Source organism: Cadophora gregata (genome assembly GCF_030347475.1).
Source record: "Cadophora gregata isolate MNR1 chromosome Unknown scaffold_1, whole genome shotgun sequence".
Taxonomy (NCBI): Eukaryota; Fungi; Ascomycota; class Leotiomycetes; order Helotiales; family Ploettnerulaceae; genus Cadophora; species Cadophora gregata.
The window spans coordinates 1401429-1427834 of record NW_026695924.1 but is presented as its reverse complement, the minus strand read 5'-3'; the positions used below and the strand labels follow the sequence as shown (position 1 = coordinate 1427834).

At 47.6% G+C, this 26406-nt stretch overlaps 9 protein-coding genes across 9 annotated transcripts; 6 read left to right on the top strand and 3 right to left on the bottom strand.

Moving 5' to 3' along the window:
* Positions 1-441: 441 nt before the first annotated feature.
* ONS95_000466 (uncharacterized protein) lies at positions 442-2017 on the top strand (the record flags this gene model as incomplete). The annotated part of the gene is made up of 3 exons (XM_058493617.1): positions 442-811; positions 862-1073; positions 1124-2017. The coding sequence occupies 3 exons, from the start codon at positions 442-444 to the stop codon at positions 2015-2017; spliced, it is 1476 nt and encodes a 491-aa protein (XP_058363817.1).
* Positions 2018-4964: 2947 nt separating this feature from the next.
* On the top strand, positions 4965-5967 carry ONS95_000465 (uncharacterized protein; the record flags this gene model as incomplete). Its single annotated transcript, XM_058493616.1, has 3 exons — positions 4965-5114; positions 5171-5447; positions 5519-5967. The coding sequence occupies 3 exons, from the start codon at positions 4965-4967 to the stop codon at positions 5965-5967; spliced, it is 876 nt and encodes a 291-aa protein (XP_058363816.1).
* An 802-nt stretch (positions 5968-6769) lies between these two features.
* Positions 6770-8242, top strand: ONS95_000464 (uncharacterized protein; the record flags this gene model as incomplete). The annotated part of the gene is made up of 4 exons (XM_058493615.1): positions 6770-6776; positions 6923-7511; positions 7565-8070; positions 8121-8242. The coding sequence occupies 4 exons, from the start codon at positions 6770-6772 to the stop codon at positions 8240-8242; spliced, it is 1224 nt and encodes a 407-aa protein (XP_058363815.1).
* A 55-nt stretch (positions 8243-8297) lies between these two features.
* ONS95_000463 (uncharacterized protein) lies at positions 8298-9093 on the top strand (the record flags this gene model as incomplete). Its single annotated transcript, XM_058493614.1, has 5 exons — positions 8298-8375; positions 8423-8734; positions 8845-8862; positions 8912-8992; positions 9043-9093. The coding sequence occupies 5 exons, from the start codon at positions 8298-8300 to the stop codon at positions 9091-9093; spliced, it is 540 nt and encodes a 179-aa protein (XP_058363814.1).
* A 341-nt stretch (positions 9094-9434) lies between these two features.
* On the top strand, positions 9435-11568 carry ONS95_000462 (uncharacterized protein; the record flags this gene model as incomplete). The annotated part of the gene is made up of 10 exons (XM_058493613.1): positions 9435-9763; positions 9824-9863; positions 9916-9997; positions 10053-10243; positions 10290-10658; positions 10704-10840; positions 10900-10923; positions 10976-11079; positions 11130-11222; positions 11272-11568. 10 exons carry the CDS (start codon positions 9435-9437, stop codon positions 11442-11444), a joined length of 1542 nt encoding a protein of 513 aa, XP_058363813.1. The 3' UTR covers positions 11445-11568.
* Positions 11569-12140: 572 nt separating this feature from the next.
* ONS95_000461 (uncharacterized protein) lies at positions 12141-16578 on the bottom strand (the record flags this gene model as incomplete). The annotated part of the gene is made up of 2 exons (XM_058493612.1): positions 13959-16578; positions 12141-13907 (listed from the first exon to the last, which is right to left on the bottom strand). Exons 1-2 carry the CDS (start codon positions 14466-14468, stop codon positions 12141-12143), a joined length of 2277 nt encoding a protein of 758 aa, XP_058363812.1. The 5' UTR covers positions 14469-16578.
* On the bottom strand, positions 16579-19931 carry LHS1 (lumenal Hsp70 protein). Its single transcript, XM_058493611.1, has one exon. It carries the CDS (start codon positions 19732-19734, stop codon positions 16651-16653), a length of 3084 nt encoding a protein of 1027 aa, XP_058363811.1. The 5' UTR covers positions 19735-19931; the 3' UTR covers positions 16579-16650.
* A 135-nt stretch (positions 19932-20066) lies between these two features.
* ONS95_000459 (uncharacterized protein) lies at positions 20067-21586 on the top strand. The gene is made up of 3 exons (XM_058493610.1): positions 20067-20205; positions 20268-20723; positions 20820-21586. The coding sequence occupies exons 2-3, from the start codon at positions 20524-20526 to the stop codon at positions 21445-21447; spliced, it is 828 nt and encodes a 275-aa protein (XP_058363810.1). The 5' UTR covers positions 20067-20205; positions 20268-20523; the 3' UTR covers positions 21448-21586.
* Positions 21587-21742: 156 nt separating this feature from the next.
* Positions 21743-25843, bottom strand: DCW1_3 (hydrolase 76 protein). The gene is made up of 4 exons (XM_058493609.1): positions 23993-25843; positions 23543-23893; positions 23084-23445; positions 21743-23009 (listed from the first exon to the last, which is right to left on the bottom strand). Exons 1-4 carry the CDS (start codon positions 24078-24080, stop codon positions 22071-22073), a joined length of 1740 nt encoding a protein of 579 aa, XP_058363809.1. The 5' UTR covers positions 24081-25843; the 3' UTR covers positions 21743-22070.
* Positions 25844-26406: the final 563 nt, after the last annotated feature.

Sequence of the window (26406 nt, the reverse complement as noted above, 5' to 3'; positions counted from 1 at the left end):
TGTTCAGAACAATATTTGTATATGTCAACTAAAGATGACATCGCGTCAATTTTAAACCACCCGGCAAGGCGCTCTTCAATCCCGCTCCTACAGCTTTCGGCCATGCATTCTTGAGTCAAACCCCGCAAAACCGCCAGCAATTCTCCATTTTCACGAACGCCATGCAACAAGTCAACAAAAGTGGCGCTCCAAAATCCACCTCCTCCACAATTACTAGCGGCGGAAATCTCGCGGAAATGGAAAACGAGAGGTCATTCCCTCCACTCCGAGAGCCTAATGCAGGCTAGGGGCCGAACTCTTGGCTTTCCGCCTACAGATCCAGTATCTGACTTGGCGTGGACCCGTCTCAAGCGAGTGACGATCTCGTGGATGCAAAATATAAAAGTAAGAGGAAGCTTCCGATTCTGAGGATGAGAAAAGCAAAGAAGAAGCATCGTCAATATGGTTCGCTCAGCTTATGTCCTTGCTGCCGCCGTTTCGCTCTTTCACGTGGCTCAGGCCGTAAACAATGGTCTTGCCATTACCCCTCCAATGGGATGGAACAACTGGAATTCTCTCGCTTGCAATGTTTCCGAAGACTTGCTACTCAGTACATCGAAGAAGCTGATTGACTTGGGTCTTCAAGACCTGGGCTATGATCACGTGGTTTTGGATGATTGCTGGCAAGCTCCTCGTGGCGACGATGGCTATGTCACAGCCGACAAGGAGAAGTTCCCTCGTGGTATGAAGCACGTCTCAGACGAACTCCACAGTGTTGGATTCAAGTTTGGAATGTACTCAAGTGCGGGAGAGATGACCTGTGCAAGATTTGGTTAGTATTTCAGAAGCTCGAGTTGCTGCACTTCACTGACAACTCATCAGCTGGATCACTTGATCACGAAACGAAGGATGCCGAGAACTTCGCCAACTGGGGTGTTGATTTCTTGAAGTACGACAACTGCTACCACATGGGTCGTATGGGGACTCCACAGATCTCATTCAATCGCTTCAAGGTTATGGCCGATGCGCTGAACAAGACTGGCCGAAACATCGCCTTGAGCCTCTGTAATTGGGGAGAGGACTATGTCCACACAGTAAGTTCTCCCATGTGCCTCATGACAGATCATAAACTAATTCAGGATAGTGGGGAATGTCCATTGCAAACGCATGGCGCATGTCAGGAGATATCTACGACTCCTTCACACGCCCAGATGCTCTCTGCGCCTGCGATACGAACAACCCCGCGGATCCATTCTGCATTGCTCCAGGAACTCACTGTTCCGTTCTATTCATCCTCAACAAGGTTGCTCCATTCGCCGATCGCAGTATTCCAGGCGGCTGGAGTGATCTCGACATGCTCGAGGTCGGCCAAGGAGGCATGACTGACGAAGAGTACAAAGCCCATTTCGCACTCTGGGCTGCTCTCAAGTCACCACTCATGCTGGGGAATGATCTCAGAATCATGTCACCATCTGCGCTATCTATCGTTAATAACCCGGCCATCATTGCTCTTTCTCAAGACCCCCACGGTCGGTCCGCTACCAGAGTTGCTCGCAATACCAGCGTTCCCAAGGATGAGTACGGCATTGGCGAGACGCACATCTGGAGCGGGAAGCTCGCAAACGGCGACCAAGTCGTCATTCTCCTCAACGCTGCGAACGAAGACCTCGAGATGAGCGCTTCGCTTAAAGAGATCTTCACACCTTCTGGACCAGGTGGCTCTGCGCCTCAAGTCAAGGAAGCGTGGGAGGTCTGGGACTTGTGGGCTGATCGCATGAGCGATGCTCATGCGCAGGCTATCCTTGAGGCTGAGGATGATTCGAAGAGAAGTGCAGTTCTGAAGGAACAGAACTGGTATAAAGCGAGCGAGATTTCGTATAAGGAGGGTTTGGAAAAGGGCGATGAGAGGCTGTTCGGCAAGAAGGTTGGTGTTGTGGAACCTAAGGGCCAGTGGGATGTTGTTGTTGAGAGGCATTCGGCAAAGGTTTATCGATTCAGACAAGTAAAGGGTGAGAAAGGAGACCATGATGAATTGTAGGGTGATTTCGGGATTTGAAAAGCTCTCTATCTAGCTGGATGTACGGTTTTGGGACAAGGTTTCCTGCACACTCATAGGTTGGCGCACTATAGAATTGATTATTTTTCTTGCTCTCCATCAGAATATTGCGATGAAAACAGGTTTTTGGCCAATGATTAATCGTTCGTGTCAAATGCAACATAAATTCTTAATTGATCTTTCAAAATATGTCTGTGAGTCAAGTGCGCTGGGGGCCCTTGGGGCACCAGAGGTGCTGTGGCTTCTGGCTGTGCTGGACTTCAAGACCCAAACATCATCGAGTCGTGGTCTTCGCCTGCGCTGGAAAGAGCCCTAATATTCAGAATGTTACTATTATCCCCTCAATTGCCGAAGACACACATTTCCAGGGTACAGCCGTGAAGCGAGGTGCTAGGGCTGCCTGGACGACAACAAAGTATTTCAAATTTAGTGTTCTTCGCTTAACTTCGTAATTACAGGGTCTCGCTACAGGTGTGTTTGATACGGCAGATGAGGGGATAGCATCTTACTACAAGTGTGTTTAATACAGCAGTTAAGGGGATAAGTATGACAGTGGATTAGAGAGGCTTGAGGCCAAAAGAAAGGGTCTCACGAGAGAGATATGATGGTTGGTGTTTACTAACAAGCGAGGGCCAAATACCTGGGGTTAATAAGCGAGTAGCTACTGGGATCCTTGTTTACATGAGAGCTGAGAAATCTGGCGTTGATGACTCCTTCGCATCATTAGAACTTGTGATTCCTGAGCAGAAGATTCTGAGAATCAACAATCTTGTCAAACCCTTGGATCTGAAAACTTCTTACAATATGTGTTTCATTTGAGCACTAAGTACAGTTCAAGGGATTTAACTCTCCTCTAAGGATATTTTATACAGTTGATTCCTTAGACTAGGTATATAGACATTGAACAAGCAGTTAGCTGATTCCGATTATGTTAGTAAGGACATTATGAGAGCTATCTGCAGAATTTCATCTGTGGTGGTGGCCTTTAGCGAGTCTTAGGCACTGAAGGCATTCCAATGCCAGCCACGTGACATCTGATCCAGTAACACACGTCAGTAACAGATGGTAAAGTAAGAAGCTAGCTTTTCGGATGCCAGATAAGCTTGAACCACAAGGATGCTGGACCCTGCACTATTCCGAATATCCGTGCCAAGTGAAATAGGTTTGGTACTCACCAACGATATCCAGAAAAAATTCCCAGATAGTCTGTTCCAAGGGGCCTAGACTACCAAAACGTCTTACCTGAAACCGGAGCGAGTAAGTTTTCCAGATTCTACTAACCCTATGAAGACAAGCTCAAACTGTTTTGTTGAAGGTTTTCGCAACGGTCCGCTGCCATCCATTAGAGTTTCGCAGCTGTGGAGAACTCGATGCTTGTGACCGAGTTTTTCCCAGCACGGTGGATAGAGTGGTGCGTGCAATAGAGTATCTCCCGAAGAATGACCAAGATTACATGGTTCAGGTGAGAGTTTAACTTTAAGTCAATGACTGGCGGTTATGGCTGCACGTTTTTGAAATAAATGTGGGAATAGAAGCACTCGGTGCCGAACCTAAGTGCCTTCTTTTTCTTATTTTGTATCTCTGATAGGTCCAATCATTACCAGGAAGTACTCTACTCTCAAATCTGGGAGAAATGTTCTGAGGTCTGTTTTTACTGGTAAGGATTTGAGTATATGCCGAGTCAGGTTCATGAATGCTCACCGAAGATATGCCATGGCCTCAATCCCCAGAACTCATGAGTCTGCATAACCAACCAGTATACTGGTCAGAGCACTGATAGTCTTTTATAGCTATTTTTCTGAAGATGACGGTCTTGAAACATTAAATGGCAATGGCTATGTCATAAAATGTCCGTCTGTGCCACCCGTTGGATCTTATCTTTCTCCTCTAAGCCGCGCTATCGTGCAGCACGTTTGAGCTATCGCGGATAGTGAACACCCGCTGAAACTTTGGTTCTTACCAAGATCCAATAACCCGGAAATTTAGCTCTTCCCCTGAAGTGGAGAAGAAGCTTTTCTATCTGTGGTCCTCGAGTGGCAGTATCTTGAACTGACGTGATGCCATGGCTCATCACCATGTCTTACATATTGCGCAAACTTTCGTTCGTCCTTTTATTTCTTCCTTTTCACTCCTTGTGTCGAGGCGGTCATTCTTTTAGAGAGGCCGAGGAGGTATGTGGCCAATTGTCCTGTTATGTTTCTTACTTCAATGCTGCTGCATTGAAGGCAGTTCTGCCTCGGCGTTTATCTTCGAAAGAGAAACGGTTGCAGCCGCTCCAAACTGTTCGGTGAGTGCCAGAAATCCGACTTAACATTGGATCGAATGATCAACTGACCAGTACTTTAGCTTTCTTGCCTATCGGATTACATTCCCAAATTCTGCGGTTCCCCCTCCAACACGACCTGCATATGTACCAGTGTCGATTTGACAAGTGCAGTCTCATCATGTGCCTATTCAGCATGTAGCACGATTCCAGAACTACTCCAATTACAGAGATACTCAGCTACGTCATGCGGAGTCGAAAGAGACAAGACTCGTTTGAATAACGTTCTTATGATGGACTATATCGTCCCGTTCCTTACGGCCTGTTTTATCGTAGGTCGAATAGTCGCAAGAAATCTGTTGAATCTTGGGCTGGGGGCAGACGACTGGACAATAGTAGTTGCTGGTGTAGCCTATTTTGTTGACGGTAGGTACTCCCAATGTTCTCTTCGCCTCCTAGCAATGATTTGTCACTCCGCATCCCTGTCATCTTCACCAACCATATATTTGAATGTATTTATACAAACAACACTGATGGTGACACCACTTTATAGTTGGCACTTCGCTGGGTTTAGTCCTAAATGGCTTCGCTCAACATACATACTGGCTAAGTTCTGAGCAAATTATTGCAGGGAGGAAATTCTTTTATGTTGTGGAGATATTCTACATGATTACCATCACTCTGACGAAGCTGTCATTGTTGCTATTCTTCCTCCGAATTTTCCCTGATAAACGACTTCGTCAGGCAACATGGATTAGTGGACTTTTCGTTTTCTTGTCCAACTTCTCCATCTTGATGGCACTGGCGTTCCAATGTGTAAGACCAAAACTTCCTGACATGTGGCTTTCTGGCTGATGCTTTCCTTTACATAGGTTCCACTTCGAGCGTACTGGACCAACTGGATGTATAAAGTGGCTCCTGTTCAGTGCATCAATGGCTTTGCAACATTAGAGGCTGCAGCAGTCTTCAGCATTATTCAGAGTGTCATGATTCTGCTCATTCCGGTTCCGACCGTTTGGAACCTCAAACTTGCTTGGAAGAAGAAGGCGAATCTGATGATTATGTTCTCGGTTGGATCCATTGCACTTGTTTGCAGCTTCATGCGCCTGCCATCGCTGTTGAACCTAGATCGCTCGAACGATTTGTCATGTAGGCCAATTTTCAGAGTTGAACATTGTACTTCGAACAATGGAAGAACACTGACTGATTCGCACACTTAGATGATCAAGCTCCAGTTGTTGTCTACTCGCACTTAGAGATGAGCGTCGGGATAATTTGCGCGTGCCTACCAGCTTGCCGCTCCTTGCTTGAATACTTCTTTCCCTCCCTGAAGATGACCTTCGGAGAGACAAATGTAACAGGTACGCTAGCAGTGACAAATCGAACGCCATTTTCGCTTCCAAGGAGTCGAGTGGAGAAGAATAGTTCGACGAGGAGCTTGGTTGAATTAAGCGAGCGCCAAGGTGGAAACGAGAATGGGAGTGAGAGATTGAGCACGAGGACACTATCTTTTCACGATGACTTTGGTGTAAAATCTCATGACAGTGAGGACTTGGGAATTCACACGACTGTAGACACTGGGCCAAATGTTGGACTTGCAGTTGGAACGGATAGTCATAGGGTCTACATGACAAAGTCAGTGGAAATAGTCAGCGACAGATACGAATAAAGAACATTCTAATGTCTGATATTATCTCTTGGTTGTTAGCAACTCTTCGGCTGGCTGCCTGCTTTTACAGGGTTTCTCTCTTCCTGTGTCCGAGAAGTGACAGCAGGGGATGTAGGTGCAGGTGCGTCCTCCCAATGCGAGATACGGCTTGAAAATCGATAAAATTGAGGACTTGTTTGCGCTCACAGAAGTCTAACTTTCGTTCTCGTTTTCCATCAATTTCATTGATGCCAAGTTGATCCAAGCAAAGTCAACAAACCACAAGTCACGTGCTTGTCAACTCCAAGATGTCCGTTTTTGAAGGCAAAGCTGGATTTTGGGAATAGCTAGACGTGAAATCCAAGTACTGAAAGTGTTTTAGACAATAAGCAAAGGGGACCTAGGTACCTTGACAGTGCTTAAAATTCGTTGACGGTACGCGATTAGAATTTCAGGGAAGTACCTCTCCCTTCTCCCTCCTTCAGCAAAGGCAAACATGCGTTCTCCTTTAAGGTAGGTCCTGCCTCAAGTCATTCTATTACCCCACTTAGAGACAAATCTTCGTGTTGAGCTTCTTGAAGTTCCTTTCCTTCTTGGGTTTTTCTCGTTCCGTCCTATAAAACGTTCATTCACTCCACCGACCACCTCCGCCTCATCCAACCCCATCAACGATCTCTTTGTTCCACGAACTTCACACCACCACTCTGCTGCAAGTAACTTATCTTGTCTTTGAATATATCCCTCCTTCAAGTGGTCAGTAGAATCTGGTCGTCTTCTACAACGTCTTCATTTTTTCACACAACAACGCATTTGAGGTTCAGTCATGCTCAGTATGTTCGCCCTCACCTTTACTTATTTGACTATTTGACTTTCCAACAGTGTTTGTTGTTTGTCTCCTATCTATGCTGCAACAATTGCAGCAATCAACCCAAACTCTCACCTTGCGCTTCTCCATTGCGTACTAACTTCCCTCCAGTTGATCTAGGGAAGGCACGAGCCACAATGGATATCAACACAGAATCATCGCAAGACTCACCTACACCCATTCCTGAGCAGGAAGACCAACAAGAGAGAAGTATCGCTACAGCAGATTCCCGAGACTCCGATGAAGCTCAACGGCAGACAATGGATATCAGAATTGACAATTCGAAGGGAGATGACAGCCCTGGAAGTCCGTTAAACCTGCCTACTGATGTCGTTGGCGACAGCCTAGTAACCGCCTCAGAAATGACTATAATCAAAGCGGAGGATACAGTCAATGATGCACTCATATCCAATAGAATGCCCTGTCACAAGGTAGAATCTTTCGACCACAAGATTAAGCAGGAAGAAGAGTCTTGCGGATTTTCTCCCTCAACCACATTCTCCCTCGTTGACGCTCACGTATCATCAGTAGGTGGGTGCGAGTCTGGACTTCTGCCAGTTTCACAACATGTCGGCGAAATGGTACTGTACACAAAACATACGGATGACGCAGTGGTCAAGGAGGAAGAGGAATATCCTGGCTATGCTTTGACTCGCAAAAGAAAATTCCCTGATGATGAGTCTGAGAAACCCTTCAATGAGTAGCTTCACCCCTGTGTATGATTGCGTTCTATTTACTAACACACGTGGACAGCGAATTCTGGCAAAACTATACTCACCAGAACGGGCTTCAAAACCAAGCATCAGCATGTTCTACCACCGCATATGAGCATACATCTCAGCCACCATTCAAATTCCAGATCATTGGAAGATCAGGACAAAGCAGTTACACCAGCGGGTTCCCAATGCCTGAAGCCATCAGCCGTGTATCTTCAATTCGAAATCTGAGCCACATTTTGAATCAGAATCAGTCTGGCGACCGCGGAAACGATCCCGAAAACGAGTCCAGCTTCCTCAAGATATTGAAGGGCTTTAACCCACTGAAAGTTCGAGATCGAGAAGCAGGCAAGGACAAAGCACCCGCATTGAAGTCTGTGACAAAGGCCAAGCTATTGCAGGAGATACTTCGCAGTTGTCCAAAGACTAGTGACGCCAAACGAAACAAATCAGATCTTGAGGCACTCAAGGCAGCTGTTAACGTTTTCGGCAAAAAAATAAAACCGAAGGATGGGAAATGGTTGATGAATAATATGAACAGCGGTATTTAGCAGGCTCCTAACTCTGTGTTTATTTTTACTAATTCACAACAGCTCTCCTCAATCACCAAGCTATCGGGCTTGCCTGGATGTATCATAGGGAGAGGTCCGATGACCCATCAAAAGGTGGAATGCTTTGTGATTCAATGGCAAGATTTCCTACGTTTATGGTCTAGATTTGCAGCTAACACTAGATAGGGCTTGGGTAAGACAGTTCAAACCATTGCAACCATGGTAGCAAATCCTCCAATCAAATCCGAAAGGAAGAAGGACCAACGAGGAACATTGATCATTGCGGGGTCAACACTGGTAAGAAGGGTTGTGAAATGCCAGAGAGTTTACTGATCAAGAGGTAGCTTGCTCAATGGAAGTCAGAATTACGGAAGCACGCCGCTGAAAGATTATTCAAAAACGTCACAATATACCAGGCCAAGAAGAGAGAGGACCTTGGTTTCATAGCCCGTTGTGATGTTGTATTCGCGTCTTACGGTGAGGTGACCAACAGCTGCCCTTTTCCGGGCAAAGCAAAGCTTGCGAAGTTGAAACGAAAGGAAGGTGACTGCGGCAAGGGCCAGATGGTAGAACATGATGACTGCTCCCTGATCGAAGAATGGATTTCTCGACACACTGAGCTCTACGGGGACTTGCATCAAATTGACTGGTATCGTGTACGTCCAATTCTCAAGTCCACTATCAGATCACCTCAATACATCGACCATGCACAGCGTTATCCGTTTGTATACGTTGAAGATGCTCCAAAACTAACTTCTCGTAACAGATTGTGATCGATGAGTCTGTAAGTGAATTTAACGATAATTGCTGCTTGATCTGACACTATTGTGAAGCACAAAATCAAATCGCATGAAAGTCAGCTGTCTTATGCCGTAAACGCATTGCGAGGCAAACACAGATGGACACTAAGTGGGGTAAGTCTGAGTGGAGTCTCTTCCCGAACGGCGCTACTAACTGTCCATAGACACCCATAATGAACAATCCTGAAGGTGATTACCACCGTAGCTTCTTTTGAATTGAGCTCCACATAACACTGCACAGAATTCTACGCGTACTTTCGCTTCTTCAGAGAGCCAGGCGCCCAGAACTTTCCCATGTGAGTTCAAGTCAAGCTTGTTATGACCATTAATTGATTCCAATATTAAGGTTCAAATCAAATTTTGGTTCCATCAAAAAGGTAGGTAATACACTTCGTGAACAAAGTTTGGGAAAATTCTCTGACTTCTCAAACTAAACAGAAACCAGAGAGCCTGGAAAGACTTGATAGTGTTCTCTCCAGATTAATGCTTCGGTCTTTAATATTCAACACGCGGAAACGATGAATCAGCACTGACAAGAAGCTGCTATAGTCGATCGATGGATGAAGAGTTTCTGGGTCGGCCTATTGTTTACCTCCCGAACACTCATATCCGCGACCAGGGGTTGGTCTTCAGTCCACAGGAGGAGATCATCTACCGTGCAGTTGAAGCAAAGTACATCAAAGTCATGAATGAGCAATTGGAGGAAGATGGCAAAACCAAAACCGAGGACGACGACTCCGTTCAGAGCAAAGGCGGATGTGGGCAGGACAACTCAGATGATGACGACTCATCAGAAGATCATGACGACAATAGCTTATCAGAAATGCAGGATGATGAGGAGAACAACCTTGGAATGATGCTCGTGGGATTGAACCGCCTCCGGCAGTCAGTTTCAACCTGATAACTTTGCGAGATAATCAGCTCACGTGGCTGACTTGCTACTAGGATGACCGCACATCCGCTCTTGATTGAGAATGACATTAAGGTCTATTCTATCACGTGTTGATATTGAGAGAGTCTTGCTAACTGTATTCAAGGAAATATTCAACCTCGAAGAACTAGAGGCTATCCACAAGCGGCTCGTTGATCTTCAGGAGCCCCGAGACTTGATCTGTCGCCGTAAGTTAAAGGAGCCAAGAAAATATGATTACAGCATGAAATTGACTTTCATTAGGATTTGGAATCCTCGTCAAGCACAAGAAAGGTGGAAAGGTTGAGAACAATAACCAGGACTCAGATGGTTGCATCTGCTTGTTCTGTGGCGACTTTGCTGAGGATCCCCATTTTATCCCCGGATGTAGACACAAATTCTGCAAATCTTGCATCGAGAATGATGCTCATTGCGCTGTTTCTGAAGGAGAAGATGTCAGTCTTGTATCCAACAACTTCGTATTGTACTCACATTTCCCAGCTGCCACACTGTCCAGAATGCCACCGGGCATACGAAATTACATCTCTGAAACGTGTTGCATCCGGCAAGAAGTCCTCAAGCAAGTCCAAAAAGGCGAAAAAGGAATCGTCGAAGAAGCCAATACATAATGGAGAGGATTCGCTGGGAAACCTTCCACCACAAGTCCACATGCTTTGGCTCCATGAATATGATGCCGGACGCTCGAAGATGCCCCCAAGCACCAAACTTACGGCTCTCGAAAGTCAGATACGCACATGGATGGTCGAGGCGCCTGAAGACAAGCATATTATTTTCACGCAATGGAGAGGGTTCGCTGGAGTCATTGGCCGAGTTTTGAATGAAAGAAAAGTCGGCTTTGTATATTTCACAGTATGACACATCCAACAATTGAGGTTCTCGCTTAACGTATGGTAGGGCGACATGAGCTTAACTCGTCGTGAGAAAGCAACAGAGCAATTTGCATCCGATCCGTCCATCCAAATAATGGTTGCGACACTAAAGACAGCTGGAGAGGGATTGAACCTTGAGTCTGCAAATAGGGTTATTTCTCTGTATGTTCCCAAGCAATTCTGGTACTTGTGTTCACCCTGGTCGTACTTACGCATTCTAGTGATCCATGGTGGAATTACTGCTCGTATGTAAATTTTTTGGATTTCACCACTGAAGTCCGTGCTAAGGCTCCATAGCGAACGACAGGCATTCTGCCGAGTGTACAGGATAGGCCAGCAGAAGGAGACGTACTTCACCAGACTGATTATGGCCGACTCAGTCGATCAAAGAATTCTAGAGTGTGAGTAAAAATTCCCGTGAATCCTCTCCACGTGTCTTACATTTAGTTAGTGCAAGAAGAGAAGATCGCTATGATCGATGGAATGATGAAGTCAAAAATCACAAAGCTTGAGATGGCCAAGCTGTTTGGTCGGGTCTTCACCGGTTTGTTCCTACTCTCCAAGTGTATTGATTAACAGCTGAATTATTATAGACAAGAATGGACGAACGAAGATCGAATCTGTCAACAACAAGGAGACCAAGGAAGTCGAGACCAAAGAATCAGAATCAGAGTCAGCTGCCGAGGAGCACGACGAGCAGACCGAGGAGTCTGATCCCGAAGACGATACAGACGAAGAGGATTCAGACGGCGATGATTCTGATTGAAGGACACATATTTCTATTCGCCATGGGAGGGGAGTTTAAAATTTCAAGATTCAACATCGACATGGTTACACTTCAAGATAAATATTGCTACTTTACAAACATATTTAGGTTCATGCTGCCTGGGCGAGGGATTTGGTTCCTTTGAACGGACGGTTCTCCTCTGCCCAGCATACATGGCCACACATAAAAGTTAGACCTCCAATTTAAAGTACGTACAATATCATAATCAAATGAAGCCTCTCACTTGTGACTTTTACCAAGTAAGGGCCCTCTATTTTTCGAAGCCATGGTAATATTTGAGGACTTTATAATTCTATAATTTGTTTCTGGCTGGTCAGAGTTATGGATCTTGTTGGAAGAACAAGTTGCAACAAGCCACAAGGAATCCTGTGACATTCAGGCCCACCAAAGGCGCTGAAAGTAGCGTCCACGCCCTGGAACTTAGTTAGGTGCGGGGTAGTTTGCAGCCTGAGACGGACGCTCGTACAGCGCCAGATTCCTAAACTTTAGAGCCTGAATTAAGCGAGGGCACGATTTAATGAATGAAAACATTTGATCCCAGGTGTCGAGAATTTACATTCCCCAAGACTGGCGTAGACAGCAAGACATTTGAGCAGTATTGGATAATCGTTCTTATCATTAGGGAGTATTATATTTCTCATTATCTAAACATCACAACCACTCCTCTCATTTTCTTCACAAATAAAGCTTCCTCTTATCCAACTCAATCACCATCTCCTCATTCCCAATCCCCAGCGACCCAACACTGACCGCAACCCCCGTCCCAACCTCACACCCACCCTCCACATCCCCCAAGTCCCCCAGCTTGATCCTTAAATTCTGGCACAAGCGACTCCTCTCCAACCCATCCAGGCCTACTCCCCCAGCAGGAAACGAGACATACTGAGACTCGCGGCATAGACTCGATACGCCGCTGAGATAGTCGCGGGTGAGTGTTCGGCGCGAGAAGAATTCCGAGAAGAGCGCCGCGAGGAGCATGATGAGTGTGCTGAAGAGGAAGAGGGACGTCCAGACCCAAGAAATGCTCAAGACGGATGTGAGGGTGAGGAGTTTGGATGGGACGGTGAGGGTTGGAGCTAAGGCAGAGATCTGAGCGGAGAGAAGTGTGGATGTGTTTGCCGCTATAGACGCAGGGCCCACTGATATGTCGTGTTTGAGGTAGGAAGGGGCATTGGGGAGAGTACCTTGGATGAAAGTGTTAATTATTTGGCTAAGGCGGTGGCTGATGTTTTCGAGGGTAACTGATAGGAGGCGGCTTTCAGTTTCGTTTGCATTAGTGCTATTAGTGGAAAGAGAAGCTTGCGAGACACTTGGTGTGGATTGGATATAGGCGTTTGAAAAGGGGTTGATAAGGTAATTTTGCACAATGTCGATATTGTTTGCTGCCGGTGTTGACACGGGGAGCAGTGAAGTAAGATTCAGAAAAGTCGACAACATTGCGAAAGATGTCAGTGCTGTTGGCATGTGTGGTAGCAGAGATAGCCGTTGTGCTGCGACTGCACAATCGGCCTGTTTGCTAGCGGACGATTTGTCGCAGCGAATAGCTGACTCGACGTAGACTTGTGACGGAATACAGTAGACGGATGTGACATTCTGACGACCAGTGAAGTCTTGGTATAGGAAGAGACCCGGGAGAAATGTCTTTGAAGCTAGGTCGGAGGGCAGGCTGTCGAGACTTTGGATCGATGGGTTGGGGAGGAGTGAGGTAACGTCTTCTCCGACATATCCCATTGCCCATGTAGTATTAGCTGAAATGATCTGGCTCGAATTAAATGGACCACTAGAAGAAATAAGTCCCGGATCGGTGAAGACACTAGAGCCGCGAACGACCTGAGAAGTGATGTTGGAACAGTCAAGCTGCATATAAGTCGACTCCAGGTTGAGAGTCGTGTTTCCAACGGGCAATGTTGCAATTGGAATACCAAACAGAGAAGTGTACGCCGGAGTATAGTTGTTTCTAGGAATTTGTCGCCAGCCATTCTCATCTGGCCCGATGTTCGAAAGGCTGGCGAAAAGCGGTATTCTGACATTGCCCCAGATGTCCATCGAGCTGTTCTTTAATTGGTCTGGTGTGACTAATGCTGAACTAAACATAGCAGCAAAACCCGAGAATGAGGATGCAGTGCTGGCTCGACTCGCTTGCCTAGAATTGCTGTATGAAGTTTCCGCGTCGAGGGTGCTAGTTTTTGTTGACGTAGAAAGTATTCGTAGAATGGACTGTGATCCAAGGGGCGATAATAACCACAGCAGTACCAAGACAAAGCTTACGAGGGTGATGGAGCGCAGCCTGGCTTGCGTGATTATTGTTCCACCCACGGTTCGACTTCCCACTAGTCGCTCCAGAAGTCCAAGAGACGCTCCCTTTTCCAGATTCCAAGAAGCAAACTTGACCATAGCCCTCCCAACCACAACTGAGAAACAAAGGGGAAACAACGTTGCTGCCTGTCGAAGTTAGCCTCAAGCTGCAATGCTAATATCATTCATTATGCTTACTCCTTTGATACACTGCTCCAAAATATTCTTCTTGGCAGCCTCGGCTTCCTCTCCATTGAACCAAATCAAAGTTCCAGCAAGAGCAAAGAACGGAAATGAAGCTCCAACAGCCAAAACATCGACCGTGATACTCCTCCACCATTCCATCCTACTCTTTCTCAGCGTCTGCGGTACTCCGCTCCAAGCCGGACCACCTCTCACTCTAAAGCCACCTTTGATGCCACCTGCTCCTTCAAACTTCAGTTTTTCAATTGGTCTATCGAGTCGAAGATCCTTTGCCGTCGCCGAATACTGGGATAGTTTCTTCGGACTACTTGGGAGTAGATTTTGTGATTCAGAAAGGCCTGTCGAATGTAACTTCGAGTGCGTGCGGCTCTCTTGGATAGGAGATGGGGGTGCTGGCTGTATCTCTATGACATCCATAAAGAGTTCGTCCCGGTCATGTCCTCGGGCGGTGTCCATTGTCCTGTTGACAGCTCTGTCTCGTTCTCCTTCGCCTGTGTTGTCCATATTTGTGCATATACTAGTTTTTCAAATTATGCTTGAGCTTGAGCTTAAGCTCAAGCTTGACAGTCACTTGTAGCTATAGCTTGCCATATATGAGTTTCTCTCATGGGTTAATGATACAAAAGCGGAAAAATCAAAATATGAAATAAAGGAAATAGAGAGCTGCGGTAGAAAAACTAGTGCTGCATGATGTTCACGGATAAATGCACATGCCTAGCAAGCTTATATATGAACCGTAGAACTTCTTCATAAGGAAAGCTTGCATCAGAAGGTACGAAAGCGGGTATGTTGCTGTGCAGTAGGTGCCATGCAACAGGAGAAGGAATGCGTGGGATCGATGTTGAGGCATGCCATGCCGCTTCCTGCTCAGTAGCGGTTGGGTTGTCCGTGGAGCTGAAAATAGACAAGCCGCCTGCTTTTGATTTGCTTGTAAACACCCCTGTGAGTTGCTGAGTTGGTGTGGAGTGTCTGTGCGGATGAACTGCTGGGGTGGTGGCCTCCCCTGTGGATGTGCATGAACGAGAGCAAAGCTCCGCCTCGCTAAGCTGCCTCAATCCCAAACTCACAGCACTTGCAGTGTTCGAGCGTACCGCGATAGCAGGTGCCAAAAGACTTTGAAAGCTGGTAGTGTGGGGAGAACAACTACATGGTTCGGTAGCCTGTCTTGGTGATTTGAGGCTGTGAAGGGTCGACTGCCGGCCTCTTGCACAAAGACTTGGGTTCTTGGAAGCGAAAAAGCCTTGTGGCCTTTACCAACGATAAGCCTCGCCTCCGAAATGTTTGGCAATGGGCTTATCAGCCAACAGACCGATGCTTAATGTGTACGGCTCCGGTTTCGTCTGTTACTGTCTGTGCTTAGCTGTCTTTGGTTGGCAATTCAAAGTGTCGCATTGCTTGGTTGTGTCTTGACACCTCCACCAGATCTAATGACCATCACCAACAACTCTCATTCCGCGGGCTCCCTGCAAGGCTATCACCCTGAAAACGGAAAAACGACTCAACTGGCTGAAATTCCAGGCCTGTGAAACCCCAATCGACAGCCCAATCAGATACTGTAAGCGAGGTCTGGAAAATCGTTGATGCGAGGCAATCACAATCATGCAACATCCGTCCGCAAGTACAGTTCAGCCGTCCAGTATGGCTTCTGCATTATCGATAATATATGGTGATTGGTCTTCGAAGCCTGAATCTAGCATGGAGTAAGAGCTGTCAGGCGCAGGGCTTGCAGAATTTCTGCGTAGTGGCAGATAACGTGAGCTGAGTGTGATTCGCACGTCAGGATCGTGGCGATATTATTGGCTTCTCAGTCAGCCTTGCGGTATTACTGTGCTGGTATATCAAGCCCTGATTCTCCTTCTTCGCTTTCGGGTCGTGGTTCGAATACAGTTTTATGCTTATCCCGCTTTTTCTTCAGCCCTCGAAGTCTTTCTCGTGAGCCCATAGACGGGTGACTTTCCGGGACATGATGATGTCCTCGGAAAACTATTGGGTAATCTTTGGAACATATGAGATGATCATGCGGCTCCTCTCTGCTTGATTGCCAGCTTTAGGACAGCTGAGGAAGTGATGAGATGATATAGTGGATGAGTGCGGTGATTGGATAATGGAGAGATGAATGGCTTTCCCTGCTATGCGAGTCCATATCATCGTAACTCTACCTTTCAGCTTTGCAGGCAATATCCGAACGAAACGTGAAGTCGCAGTACCATTCCTTGATTTCATTTGGTTTCCCGTACTAATGGAACATACGATTCGTAGTATTGGCTTGCCAAACAACCGCTGCAGAAATCGATACTTGGGAAGCTCCCCGTTGTGGATGAAGTCTGGAATGCATATTCCCGATTTTTGAAGAGGGGGCTCGGGTAAACAAAACATGCATGTGCGGCATGACGGCATGAACGCCCCTGCATTCTATTGCCACGGAAACTTGTTGTGCGTTGACGATGCAGAATCGATCAACGCAGAGCAGTGGATAGTTTGTCGTTTCAGTGTAATGCAACAAGAAGTCGATGGGGACAACTGTATGCACGCTGGCGATCACTCCATCTGGTCATATCTTGCGAGGAAATGAAAATGTACAACTGCAGCGCAAACGTTGGAAAGGAGGAATGCAAATCAAAGTAGTGGGAAACGAGTTGTATTGTACAACGTTCGCTGCAAATGCTAAATACTCCAAAAGTCTATATCACAACTCATCATGCACCTTTTTCTCGTCGGTGTCCTCTTTTGTGGTGCCATCGGCTGCTTCTCTAGCAGCGTTCTCGGCTTGACTCTTTTTGATGAAGTCCATAATCTCCTCCTCGCTTGGTAACTCGCCATCTTCGCCGATCTTGAACGAGGGCTGGCCCTTCTCATTGAAGTCAAGCGTCTTTTCGGCCTTCTCAGCTGACCCAGTCTTTGTTCCGCTCTTCTTGGTCTTCTTCGCTTTTGGCTTCTTCGCCTTCTTTGGAGTCGGTCGGCTTGACTTGTAGGGTTGCTTCATGCTCTTCAGGATAAGCTCCACGTGGTTATCAGTGAGTTGCTTTGCCTTCGCAGTCAAGTCTTTGGAGAGAAGAATAGGGTCATCGGTGGGGCCAAGCTTCTCCTGCTGTGGCAGCTTCTCTGCCAACCATGCAGAGATGGTATCGTAAAGATCCTGTGGAACAATCAAATCCGCTTCCCGGTATGTAGGAGGGTCCAAGGTCTCTTCTTCAATAGGAGCAGAGGTCGTTGACGTGGACTCATCATCCTCGAGGTCGGCGAAGTCGTCCGCAACTGGGGATGGAGTAACCTTCGCCGACGCTGCGGCTAACTTGGATGAGCTGAAAGCTTCGTGGTTCTTAGTATCATTAGCGATTTGCTCAGAAATACCCTTGATGACCGTCTGCGTTTGATTGAGGGCATCTTGGAGTGCTTTTAGAGCTGCTGGTCGTGCAACAGCTTCTGACTTGCGGATCTCAATTGGAGTGACAATGTCTTTCATCTCCTTGAGCTTAGCCTTGAGCTCATCGCGGCTTGCCTCTGCACCGCCAGAATAGATCCAGTCACTTGCGGCTTTGGACTTCGCCTCCAGGCTCGCTCTCTCCTCGCTAGTAGAAGCCGCAATGAATTCTTCGTCCTCAAGGAGATCACGAGCCTTGTAGGTGAAGCCTTCAAGCTGGTTAAGAGATTCCTCTCGAAGTCCACGGGACCGATCCGAATCGGCAAATGAGGCTAGGCGCTCTTTCATTCGAGTAATCTCAGACGTGGGCAATTGTGGAAGACCTCCTCGGACTTTCGTATATTTCAACGGGATAACTTCCATTCGCTTGGTGATGGTTGGTTTGGCATCCTTCGCAGATGAAGATGCCGATGCGGAAGATGACGAAGCACTTGTGGATGTACTGCTTGAAGCATCGGCGGACTCGGACACACTGGAGCTGGATTCGGCAGCTTCCTCTTCCGCAGACAGTGGAGCCTGGTCTTTCTTGCCAAAGCCGAAGAGGCCCTTGACGCTATCAACCATGCTCTCCTTTTCTTCAGCACCATTCTGAACCTCACAATCGACAATAAGCTTGAGGACTTCAAGCTCACCGTTACTGGGAGACAGGCGAGTGCTCAACTTGACATTGATATCACCATCAGTGCAGCTGAACTTTTCCTTGAGTTGCGTTACCGACTCGGTCAAGTTTTGGGTTGTAAGAGTCAAAAGGACCTTCTCCGCACTGCCAGGTGAAACATTCTCGGCGGATCCGACATGCTGGTAAAACTCGAGAGTAAAAGGGTCGTGCTGGTTCTTGAATGAGTATTGCTTGACGGCTCCTTGGAAGGATGTTGGCTGCCAAAGTCTTTGGTGTTGCGGCTTTTCGTAGATGTTGGTCCATTTTACACCGGCGGCATAGGCAGCTCCTTCAGCGGCACGGATCTCCTTGACTCTGAAAGATGGGCTCAATCCAGCACCTCTAAATCCAGCACCAAAAACGGCTGCCTCGTCTGAGTTGACATTAGTGCGGATCTTGTCTGGGTTCCCGATAAATTTCTCGAGCTCCTTCTGGACGAATGGGGTTCGGATAGCTCCACCGTGGAGAATGACCGAGTCGATATCTTGGATCTCGAGCCCGGCCATGTCCAAGGCCTTTTGCATGGTTGCGCTGACACGCGCGGCATGAGACTCGGTCAACTTCTCGAAAGCTTCGCGAGTGATCTTGTATCGGAAATCAATATCCTCATAGAGACCCTCAAATCCTGATTGGGTGTTCTGGTTTGCGCTGAGAATCTGTCTTAATCTCTCGGCTTCCTTCCACAATTTTGCTGCTGCGCGGCCATGACCTTGGACTGCCTCGACGGTTGGCGCAATGCTCTTAGCTGCTGGTGAAGCAACAAATTGTGCAATCATATCATCCACAAGAACAGCATTGAGCGCATCACCACCAAGAGTTCTATCCCATCCACTGCCCACGACCTGAACCTCCTGAATTGTCTTGTTGAACTTTCCGACGTCCTTTACTGTTCGGCCTTGAAACTTCAAGATTGATGCCTTTGTTGATCCCGCACCCATATCAAAAACCATATGGTACTCTGCCTTTCCACCCTCATTTACACTTTTAAAGGTTCGGGATGTGGCATAGTTAACACCGACCGCCAGTCCGTCACTGATCAGCTCCAACACTCTGAGACCAGCTAAATCTGCTGCCAGAATCACAGCCCTCTTCTCCTCTGCCGAAAAGAATGGAGGAACTGTAATGACCAGATCTCTGACACTGCTTCCTTTTCCTGCTAAAGCTTCAGCGTTCTTCTGTACGCTCTGGAGCTCCATAGCCAGTATTTCCTCCACCGTCCATACTTCCTCGTCTGCTGTGAATGCGCCACTTCGAAAAGCAGCTGTTCCTCTCGTCTTATCCGCCTCCAACTTCAATGCAGGATGCCTTAAAGCATATTCCTGTACCACCGAATTGTCCGTAGCAAGACCCAAGAGTCTCTTGAGATTTGGGTATACATCGCCAGGAAATCGAGCAGCTAAAGCTACGGCGTCGGATCCATAGACTCGTTCAGGGAATTCCCCGCTCTTAATGTTCTTCGCAGGCTTAAATGCCACGGCAGATGTCTCTTTCCGTCGGGAGTCTTTCGTGAGGACAATGTCTAGAGGAATTCCTGGCTTAACAAGGGCGGCCTTGATGTATTCGGTGCCCAGATCCACCCCTAATACGGCAGACGCAGCCAGTGCGGTAGAGCTGAAGAGGTAGAACAGACATAATATTGAAAGTAAAGGCGAAGAAAGCATTCTATTTGAGGAAAGTCGTAACGAAACCATGGTGTGTGGTTCGAGGGGAGGTTTGGCGTCTTAAACTGCCAAATGAGTGAGAGCAGTAAACTGCCTTGAAAGGTGGAAGACAAAGGTTATATGGAAGTTAGGATATCCACATAGATCTGTCCACAACTTCCAAGCGCCAGATCGCAAAATTATTAGGAATTGGACTGATGCCAAAGCTATCCTTGCTCGAACAAAAAGGACACTTTGCGACTTGCTCCAATCCCGTGGGCCAAAATATATGGGCGCCGGAAATACAAGGCGACACGGGAGCTATTTTTTACTGTAAGGCTGGGATCTGTGGCTTGGCGGCGAAGACACCATGGCTCGATGTGGGGTGAATGAATACATCAGCTCGCCGCTCCATCCTCTCGCAATCGACGATCGACACTATCACGACCTCCTGTCATCTGCCACGCAATGAGTCGGTAAAATAACCAAACACATTGCTGCCATAGGTACAGGCAAGTCAAGGTAAAACGGACTATATTGCTACACAAATTAACAGGTCGAAGAATAACTAACTCAACTTGAAGTCAACCACAACTTTCAACCATCTTATCTAGAGATCGTGTCCTTCTTGTCAAATCTCTTTGCAGACACACATCCGAATACTTGAACAACAAAACTTGCGGCGTTAGAATTGACGGGGTATCATAATAGTGGAAACTAGAAGATTTCGAGACTTCTTCGGTCCAAACAGCAAACGAGACAACAGAACACCAGCACCTACATATCTCCTCAAGACAACACCACACATCGTTTTCCAATCTCCAGTCAATATCTGCTAAAATGGGCACACCATTCATAACCTTCCTCGGGCCTTCCAACCTCTCCGGCTACGACTCCAAGAACCGATCCTCCTCACAACCAGACAATATCCCCAAAACCTTCCTCGATGCCATGGAAGTTCGTGAACAAGTTTTCGTAGAAGAGCAAGGTGTCCCAATAGAGAACGAATTCGATTCAGACGATCACAGAGCATGCCATTGGTACACCTTCCTTTGCACTTTCTCGCTCCTGCTCTCCTCCTCCTCGTCGTCATCCTTTCCCCATGATCAAATACAGTCTACTAATTAGATTTCCAGGGTGATATATGCCTCCATCAACACAGTCACTGATCCTGAAGTCACCGACCCATCCGGCAACATAATAACTCGCAAAAAGAGCATCACACGCTCTACCCCCATCGGCACCATCCGCCTCGTCCCCTTCCCCCATCCCCCTCACCCAACCCCCGGCTCAAAATACACCGCCGACGCCCTCGAAACCGGCCCCAATCCCTCCTCCTCCACCACCACCGACCCAACCGACCCGCCCCCCTACATCAACGACCGCTCGACCACTTTCCACAACGGCATCGAACCCTACATCAAACTCGGGCGCCTCGCCCTCCTAAAAGAATTCCGCGGCTCAGGCATAGCAAAGATGCTTGTCAACGCGGCACTGACTTGGCTTCTCGAGAACCCGACGTTTTTCAACCCTTCTATCAAAGCCATGGGCATGGATAAGATAGCTGCTGAGATCACGGGCGAGGTGCCGGTTTGGAAGGGCCTGGTGTGTGTGCATGCTCAGGTGCAGGTTGAGAGGGTGTGGGCGAAGTGGGGGTTTGAAAGGGATGAGGGGATGGGGGAGTGGGAGGAGGAAGGGATTGGGCATGTGGGGATGTTCAGGAGGTTGGAACTTGTGGAGAGGAGGGGTAGTGATGGTTCGTGATGGAGGAAGGGAGATGCTCCTCTGGAGTTCTTGAGGAGCTGATAATGAGTTACGAGAGACGAAACCCCGAATTATTGCTAAACATGATATATATCTATAATCAACTTGCGTAGGGCATTACAGCTCTCATTGACACTTTCTCTTTCTTGAAAGTCGTTTACAATTTCTGTGACATTCGCCTCAACTTTTGCTAGAAAAATGCTCTGATCCATGTGTCAAAGTGCGATTTTCCACATGTGCCAAGTCTCGAAGCTCTTCTTTTTCGGCTTGCACAGCAAGAATACACAATTGGGAATTCGTCGACATTACTTCATTACTCGGCATTATTATCTGGACTTCGTCATCTTCTAGACGTGCCAAAACTATAGAGAACCCATTCTATATCGCCAGATCCGTCTATGCAGCAAAAGCTTTCTGCAACGTATGCCTGTCCTTAACTTTCAAGAACAATATTTTGGGTGTATTTCTTAAGTATTGACGTCCTCCTGATATCAAGGGCACCAGTCTGCCTTTCTGGCTATATGCCGCCTCTCACTTCGCCCAGGCCGAAAGGTTTGAGTTAGTTATGCAAAGAGCAGGCAGCCATGAAGCTATCTCTCATCAACTCTTTGTTGCCTTCTACCTCAAGTCTTCTCATCCCCACCCCTGTAAATCGGCAAGCTCGCCTTACTCTCCGCAAACACTTTTTGCTCCATAATTGGCGACAGTATGCCTTTACTCCCCTTCTTGCTCATAGGCGTGCCCTCTACGACAGACGTCGAGCTCAAATTCGGATTACTCGTCATCGTGTTTCGGCGACTCGGACTGTCCGTCATCGTACTCCTCCTGCTTCTATTGAGGTCGAGGACTTCTGTGACCGGGTCGACTTCCTCCTTCTCCTTTCCCTTTTCCTTGCCTTTGCCTCCCTTTCCTGCCATGCCGAACCAGAATCCCGTGCTGGGATTAGTTGCAGTAGTTGCTTTTTTGCCAGCCAGCGAACTGTCGCCCCATTCACCTAAGCTCGTGCTCATGAATATCCACATGCCAAGCACAGCGATGATCATCACAGCCGTCAGGAACCACGCACCGATCTTTTCTCCCTTAGTGGCTTGTGTATGGCGTAATCCGGGTGGGACAGCACTTTGATTGAAGCCTGCGTCTGGGTTTCCCTGGCTGGTACCGCCGCCAGCTGCAGTGACAGGTGCACCAACATGGCGGATCAATACACTCTGGATGGTTTCCAAGGCGCACATCTGTTGCCCTGGCCCATCTGTACCATCCCACGTGCCGTTCAACCACCACTTAATGCCGCACAATGTGCCATTCTCTCCACCAGTACACTGCTCAGCTGCCGCCTTGGCGGATGACAAGAGAAGAGGATAAGAGGTGTTGTAAGTGAAGGGCGCCATTTTTGTTGATGCCGCCATCCAGCGTGAGAGATAGGCTTTGAAAGACTTTTGGTCTGGGTTGCACACGACATTTTCCTCACAGATTTCTTTCATGATGCCTCCAGGGAAGAAATCGGATGCCAGGGAGTTGAGAAGGCCTTCTGTACGATTCTTCCAGAGTTCGGAGCCATCAGTCTAGATGTTGTTAGCATGCGTTCTGTACTCTTGGCCCTGAATAAGAATATCTAGGAGGACGCAGGGGTACGGACATAATTAAACATAGTTGCGGCACCCATGAGCATCGTGCCCGCATTATACGTCCACTGGTTCCTATCCAGCTCTGTACAATTCAATTTCGCAGCTTCCGCGTTGTCGAAAACATCGAAACTCTTGCTAATGAGTCCAATCCTCTCCATCCAGTCCCATATCTTGACCGCCCAATCCGCATATTTCTGATCTCCGGTATACCGCGCTAATCTTGCTGCAATGTTGAACAAACAGCCGTTTGATATCGTATTCTTGAGATCGTAGCCCGTGACTTCGTAGATCTGCCACCGAAGACCACCATTGCAAAGACTCGTATCCCAACGCCCAACTTGCTCATTGAAGACTGCTTGTACAAGGGACAACCCTAGTAGCGCAGGAAAGTCAGCATTTGCTTCACCAGCCATGGCTGAGATATCATGGGACATTCCAAAGAAGAAAGAATGGGCTGCCTTAATACGTACAGCCTGGTTGCTTTGGGTCCGGCGGATCGGGGAATTTGTTTTCAGCGGCAGACATAGCAGCCATAGCCCAGAAAGCCTGATCGTCATTTCCCAAGGAAGAGCGCTGTTCTGGCGGCATGAAATCGTTGTGAGGACCAACTTGCGACTGCAGGACTTTGATGACGAAGTCATTGAACGTCGTATCACCGGTATACACCCAATAATCCTGTAGTCCACCCATCATGGCCCCGGCCTCCCACCAGTAGTATGGTCGAGGAAGGAGAAGTACACCAATGGAGCCGTCTTCCTGTTCTCCAATGAAGTAGCGGACCATATCGGTTGCCATGATTTTGGCGGCTGCTTTGATGGAGTCTAGAGCGAGATACATTAGCAGATACTACATAACATGGGTGCTCCAAGTATTTGGGGTAGTCCAGTATGTCCCAAGCAGTTCATGGAGGGGTTCTATACCTGTACTCTCCCAATCGACCTGAATAGCCATGACGAGCTGGAGAAAGCAAGGCCATACTAAGGCCAAGCCTCTGAGTAGTCGAACCATGGCGATGCTTGCTGTCTAAATTGTGGTGTCGACGCATCCGGTCTGAGTGGAAGTCGCAGGGATTCACGGTCAATATTGACAAGCAGATAAACGAGTGTACTGTAGTGTAGTAGGTCGCTGGCGATAACGAATGCCTCCTCAACCAGAGCCAGACATCGGTGGCGCACGCTCTGTAATTCACATAACACCAGGCTCACGATGAATCTCAGCTCAAGTCCAGTGTGCCTAATACAACGAGCAGCGAGCGGACGGATAAATTGACCAGCAGACGATTGAATAACACGCGGCGCAGCATGCAGAGAAAGTCGCAGCACAGCAACAGATCAATTGCTCACGATAAGGGCATCATTATGTTGCCTGAGAACGAGAGACTCGAAAACACAAAACATGAAGCAAATACGAAAGGCTGGGCTGGACCTGGAACCTTATCAACCAAACCCACCTTCGACTTAAGGTTGAGGTCGGACAGGTGCCACGAGCCGCCTTAAGTGGTTAAAAGCAGGGCAGGGCAGGGCAGGGCAGGGACGCAGAGATAACAGCGCACTGCACCTGCATGTAGATGGCACAAAACACCTCGCTCTAGCCGCAGACAGATCCTTACGGCCTGTTGCGATTCGATACGAGCACTACTACTTGGCAGAACTGACAGCATCATTGTCGACCAATCACTCGGTACAGCCGCCCGTCTGGAAATTCTCCGATTCAGCCTGTGGCGCATGGTGTTTGTGTGACGGACAATATTGAATCGTGTCCTGGGATGGATGGGAATGTGCTCAGGTCACGTTCTGGTCCTGTGTCTGCCATTGAGGAGACTTCCGGCTGAGACAGAGGACTTCTGGCTGTTCTGAATAAATGGCACAGAAGAGCGGCGGAATTTTGGATACGAACGGCCTCGTCATAGTGAGTGAGCTATTTGATGGATGTTGAAAAGGATCGAATGAGACAGTTCGGGTATTGCATGACACCCGCTGTCGGGGAAGAAAGGCCAGACCAAGCTCAGAGGATTCGATCAAGGAATCGGCGTCTTGGGACGTCACACATTCATACGATGATTTTTTGGGGCTTTGACACAGCATCATCAGCATTCATGCATCGATGTGAAGATGATGATTGAAGCTGTGGGATGCTTGATATTAGGTTGTGGCGAAGGTGTTAGTGAGGGGTCGTGAACTTTTAGCGTTATGAAGGTGGACTTTAGGGATCAGTGCGCTGAGGACACAGGGACCAAATGGGATTCTAACTTTTTGGTCTTCTCCTGGCGGGCTTTGACGAGGCCCGTTTCGGTGCAATAATGTCTCGGTATGTCTGGGGGCAGTAATATGGACTTCAATCAGGAGATCCTGTTCCTGTGATCACATACTTGGATTGTGCGAGAATCCCGGGTGGTATTACAGAATAGCAGCTGTAGGCCTGAAAAAGGTTCACAGTAGGTGACTATGAGGTGGTGATGCTGGTAATTCCTGGGGCGGCATTGCTGTGGAAACATCTCTTTTAGTCTGAAAGTCTGTTGGATGTTGGTTTTCCCATCCTATCATTTATACTGGTAGGGCTCCATACATCTGGCTCTGAAATGGACGAATCAAAGATTCAGCCCCAAAGTACAGTACTTAATTAATTCGTACATCTATCTTGGTATTTAGATACGCGCTTACCGCAGCTTGTGTAAATGAACTGCGTCTATTGGGGAGAAGTTGCTGCGACATTGAGTGCAGCAGGGACAAAAAGATCCTGGGTCTGGAGAAGTGTATGCTCCCATGGAGGAGGGACAAAATAGAAGCTGCTCTTGTAACGTTTTTCTTCACTTCTTTATTGTTAGATACAAGATTGGCAGTTCTGAATGGAGAAGATGCCCAGTTTCGTGTCCATTTGTTGCCCTGTGGTTCGTGAATGCGCCTTGACCAACGACTGTTGGGGGGGGGTCAAGTATCATTGTACACATACTACAATTACATTTTTAAACTCTAGCTCCGTGAAATACACTCCAAACTCATCCTGGACTATCCTGCGGAGCATGTATGAATTTGCAGTGATATTCTAACCTTGCTATGGTGGACACTTTATGTTCGGGTTTCCAAGTTAGGTTTGTTGATCTCGCTTAACAAAAGTATTTTCAAACTATCTGCCTGAGATATTTCCGCCAATTCCTCTCAACAACACTCTTGTGATTTGGATATTTCTAGCTCCTTCTTTTGAAGGGATTAAAAATTAATGATTTGATGCTCGTTCGTTAATTAACTTGCAGGCTTTGAAGAATCTTGGAAGTTTCGTGGGCACTAGACGCGCTGCATGTGTTTACCATCAATAAGGCTGACTCCAAAGAGACCTC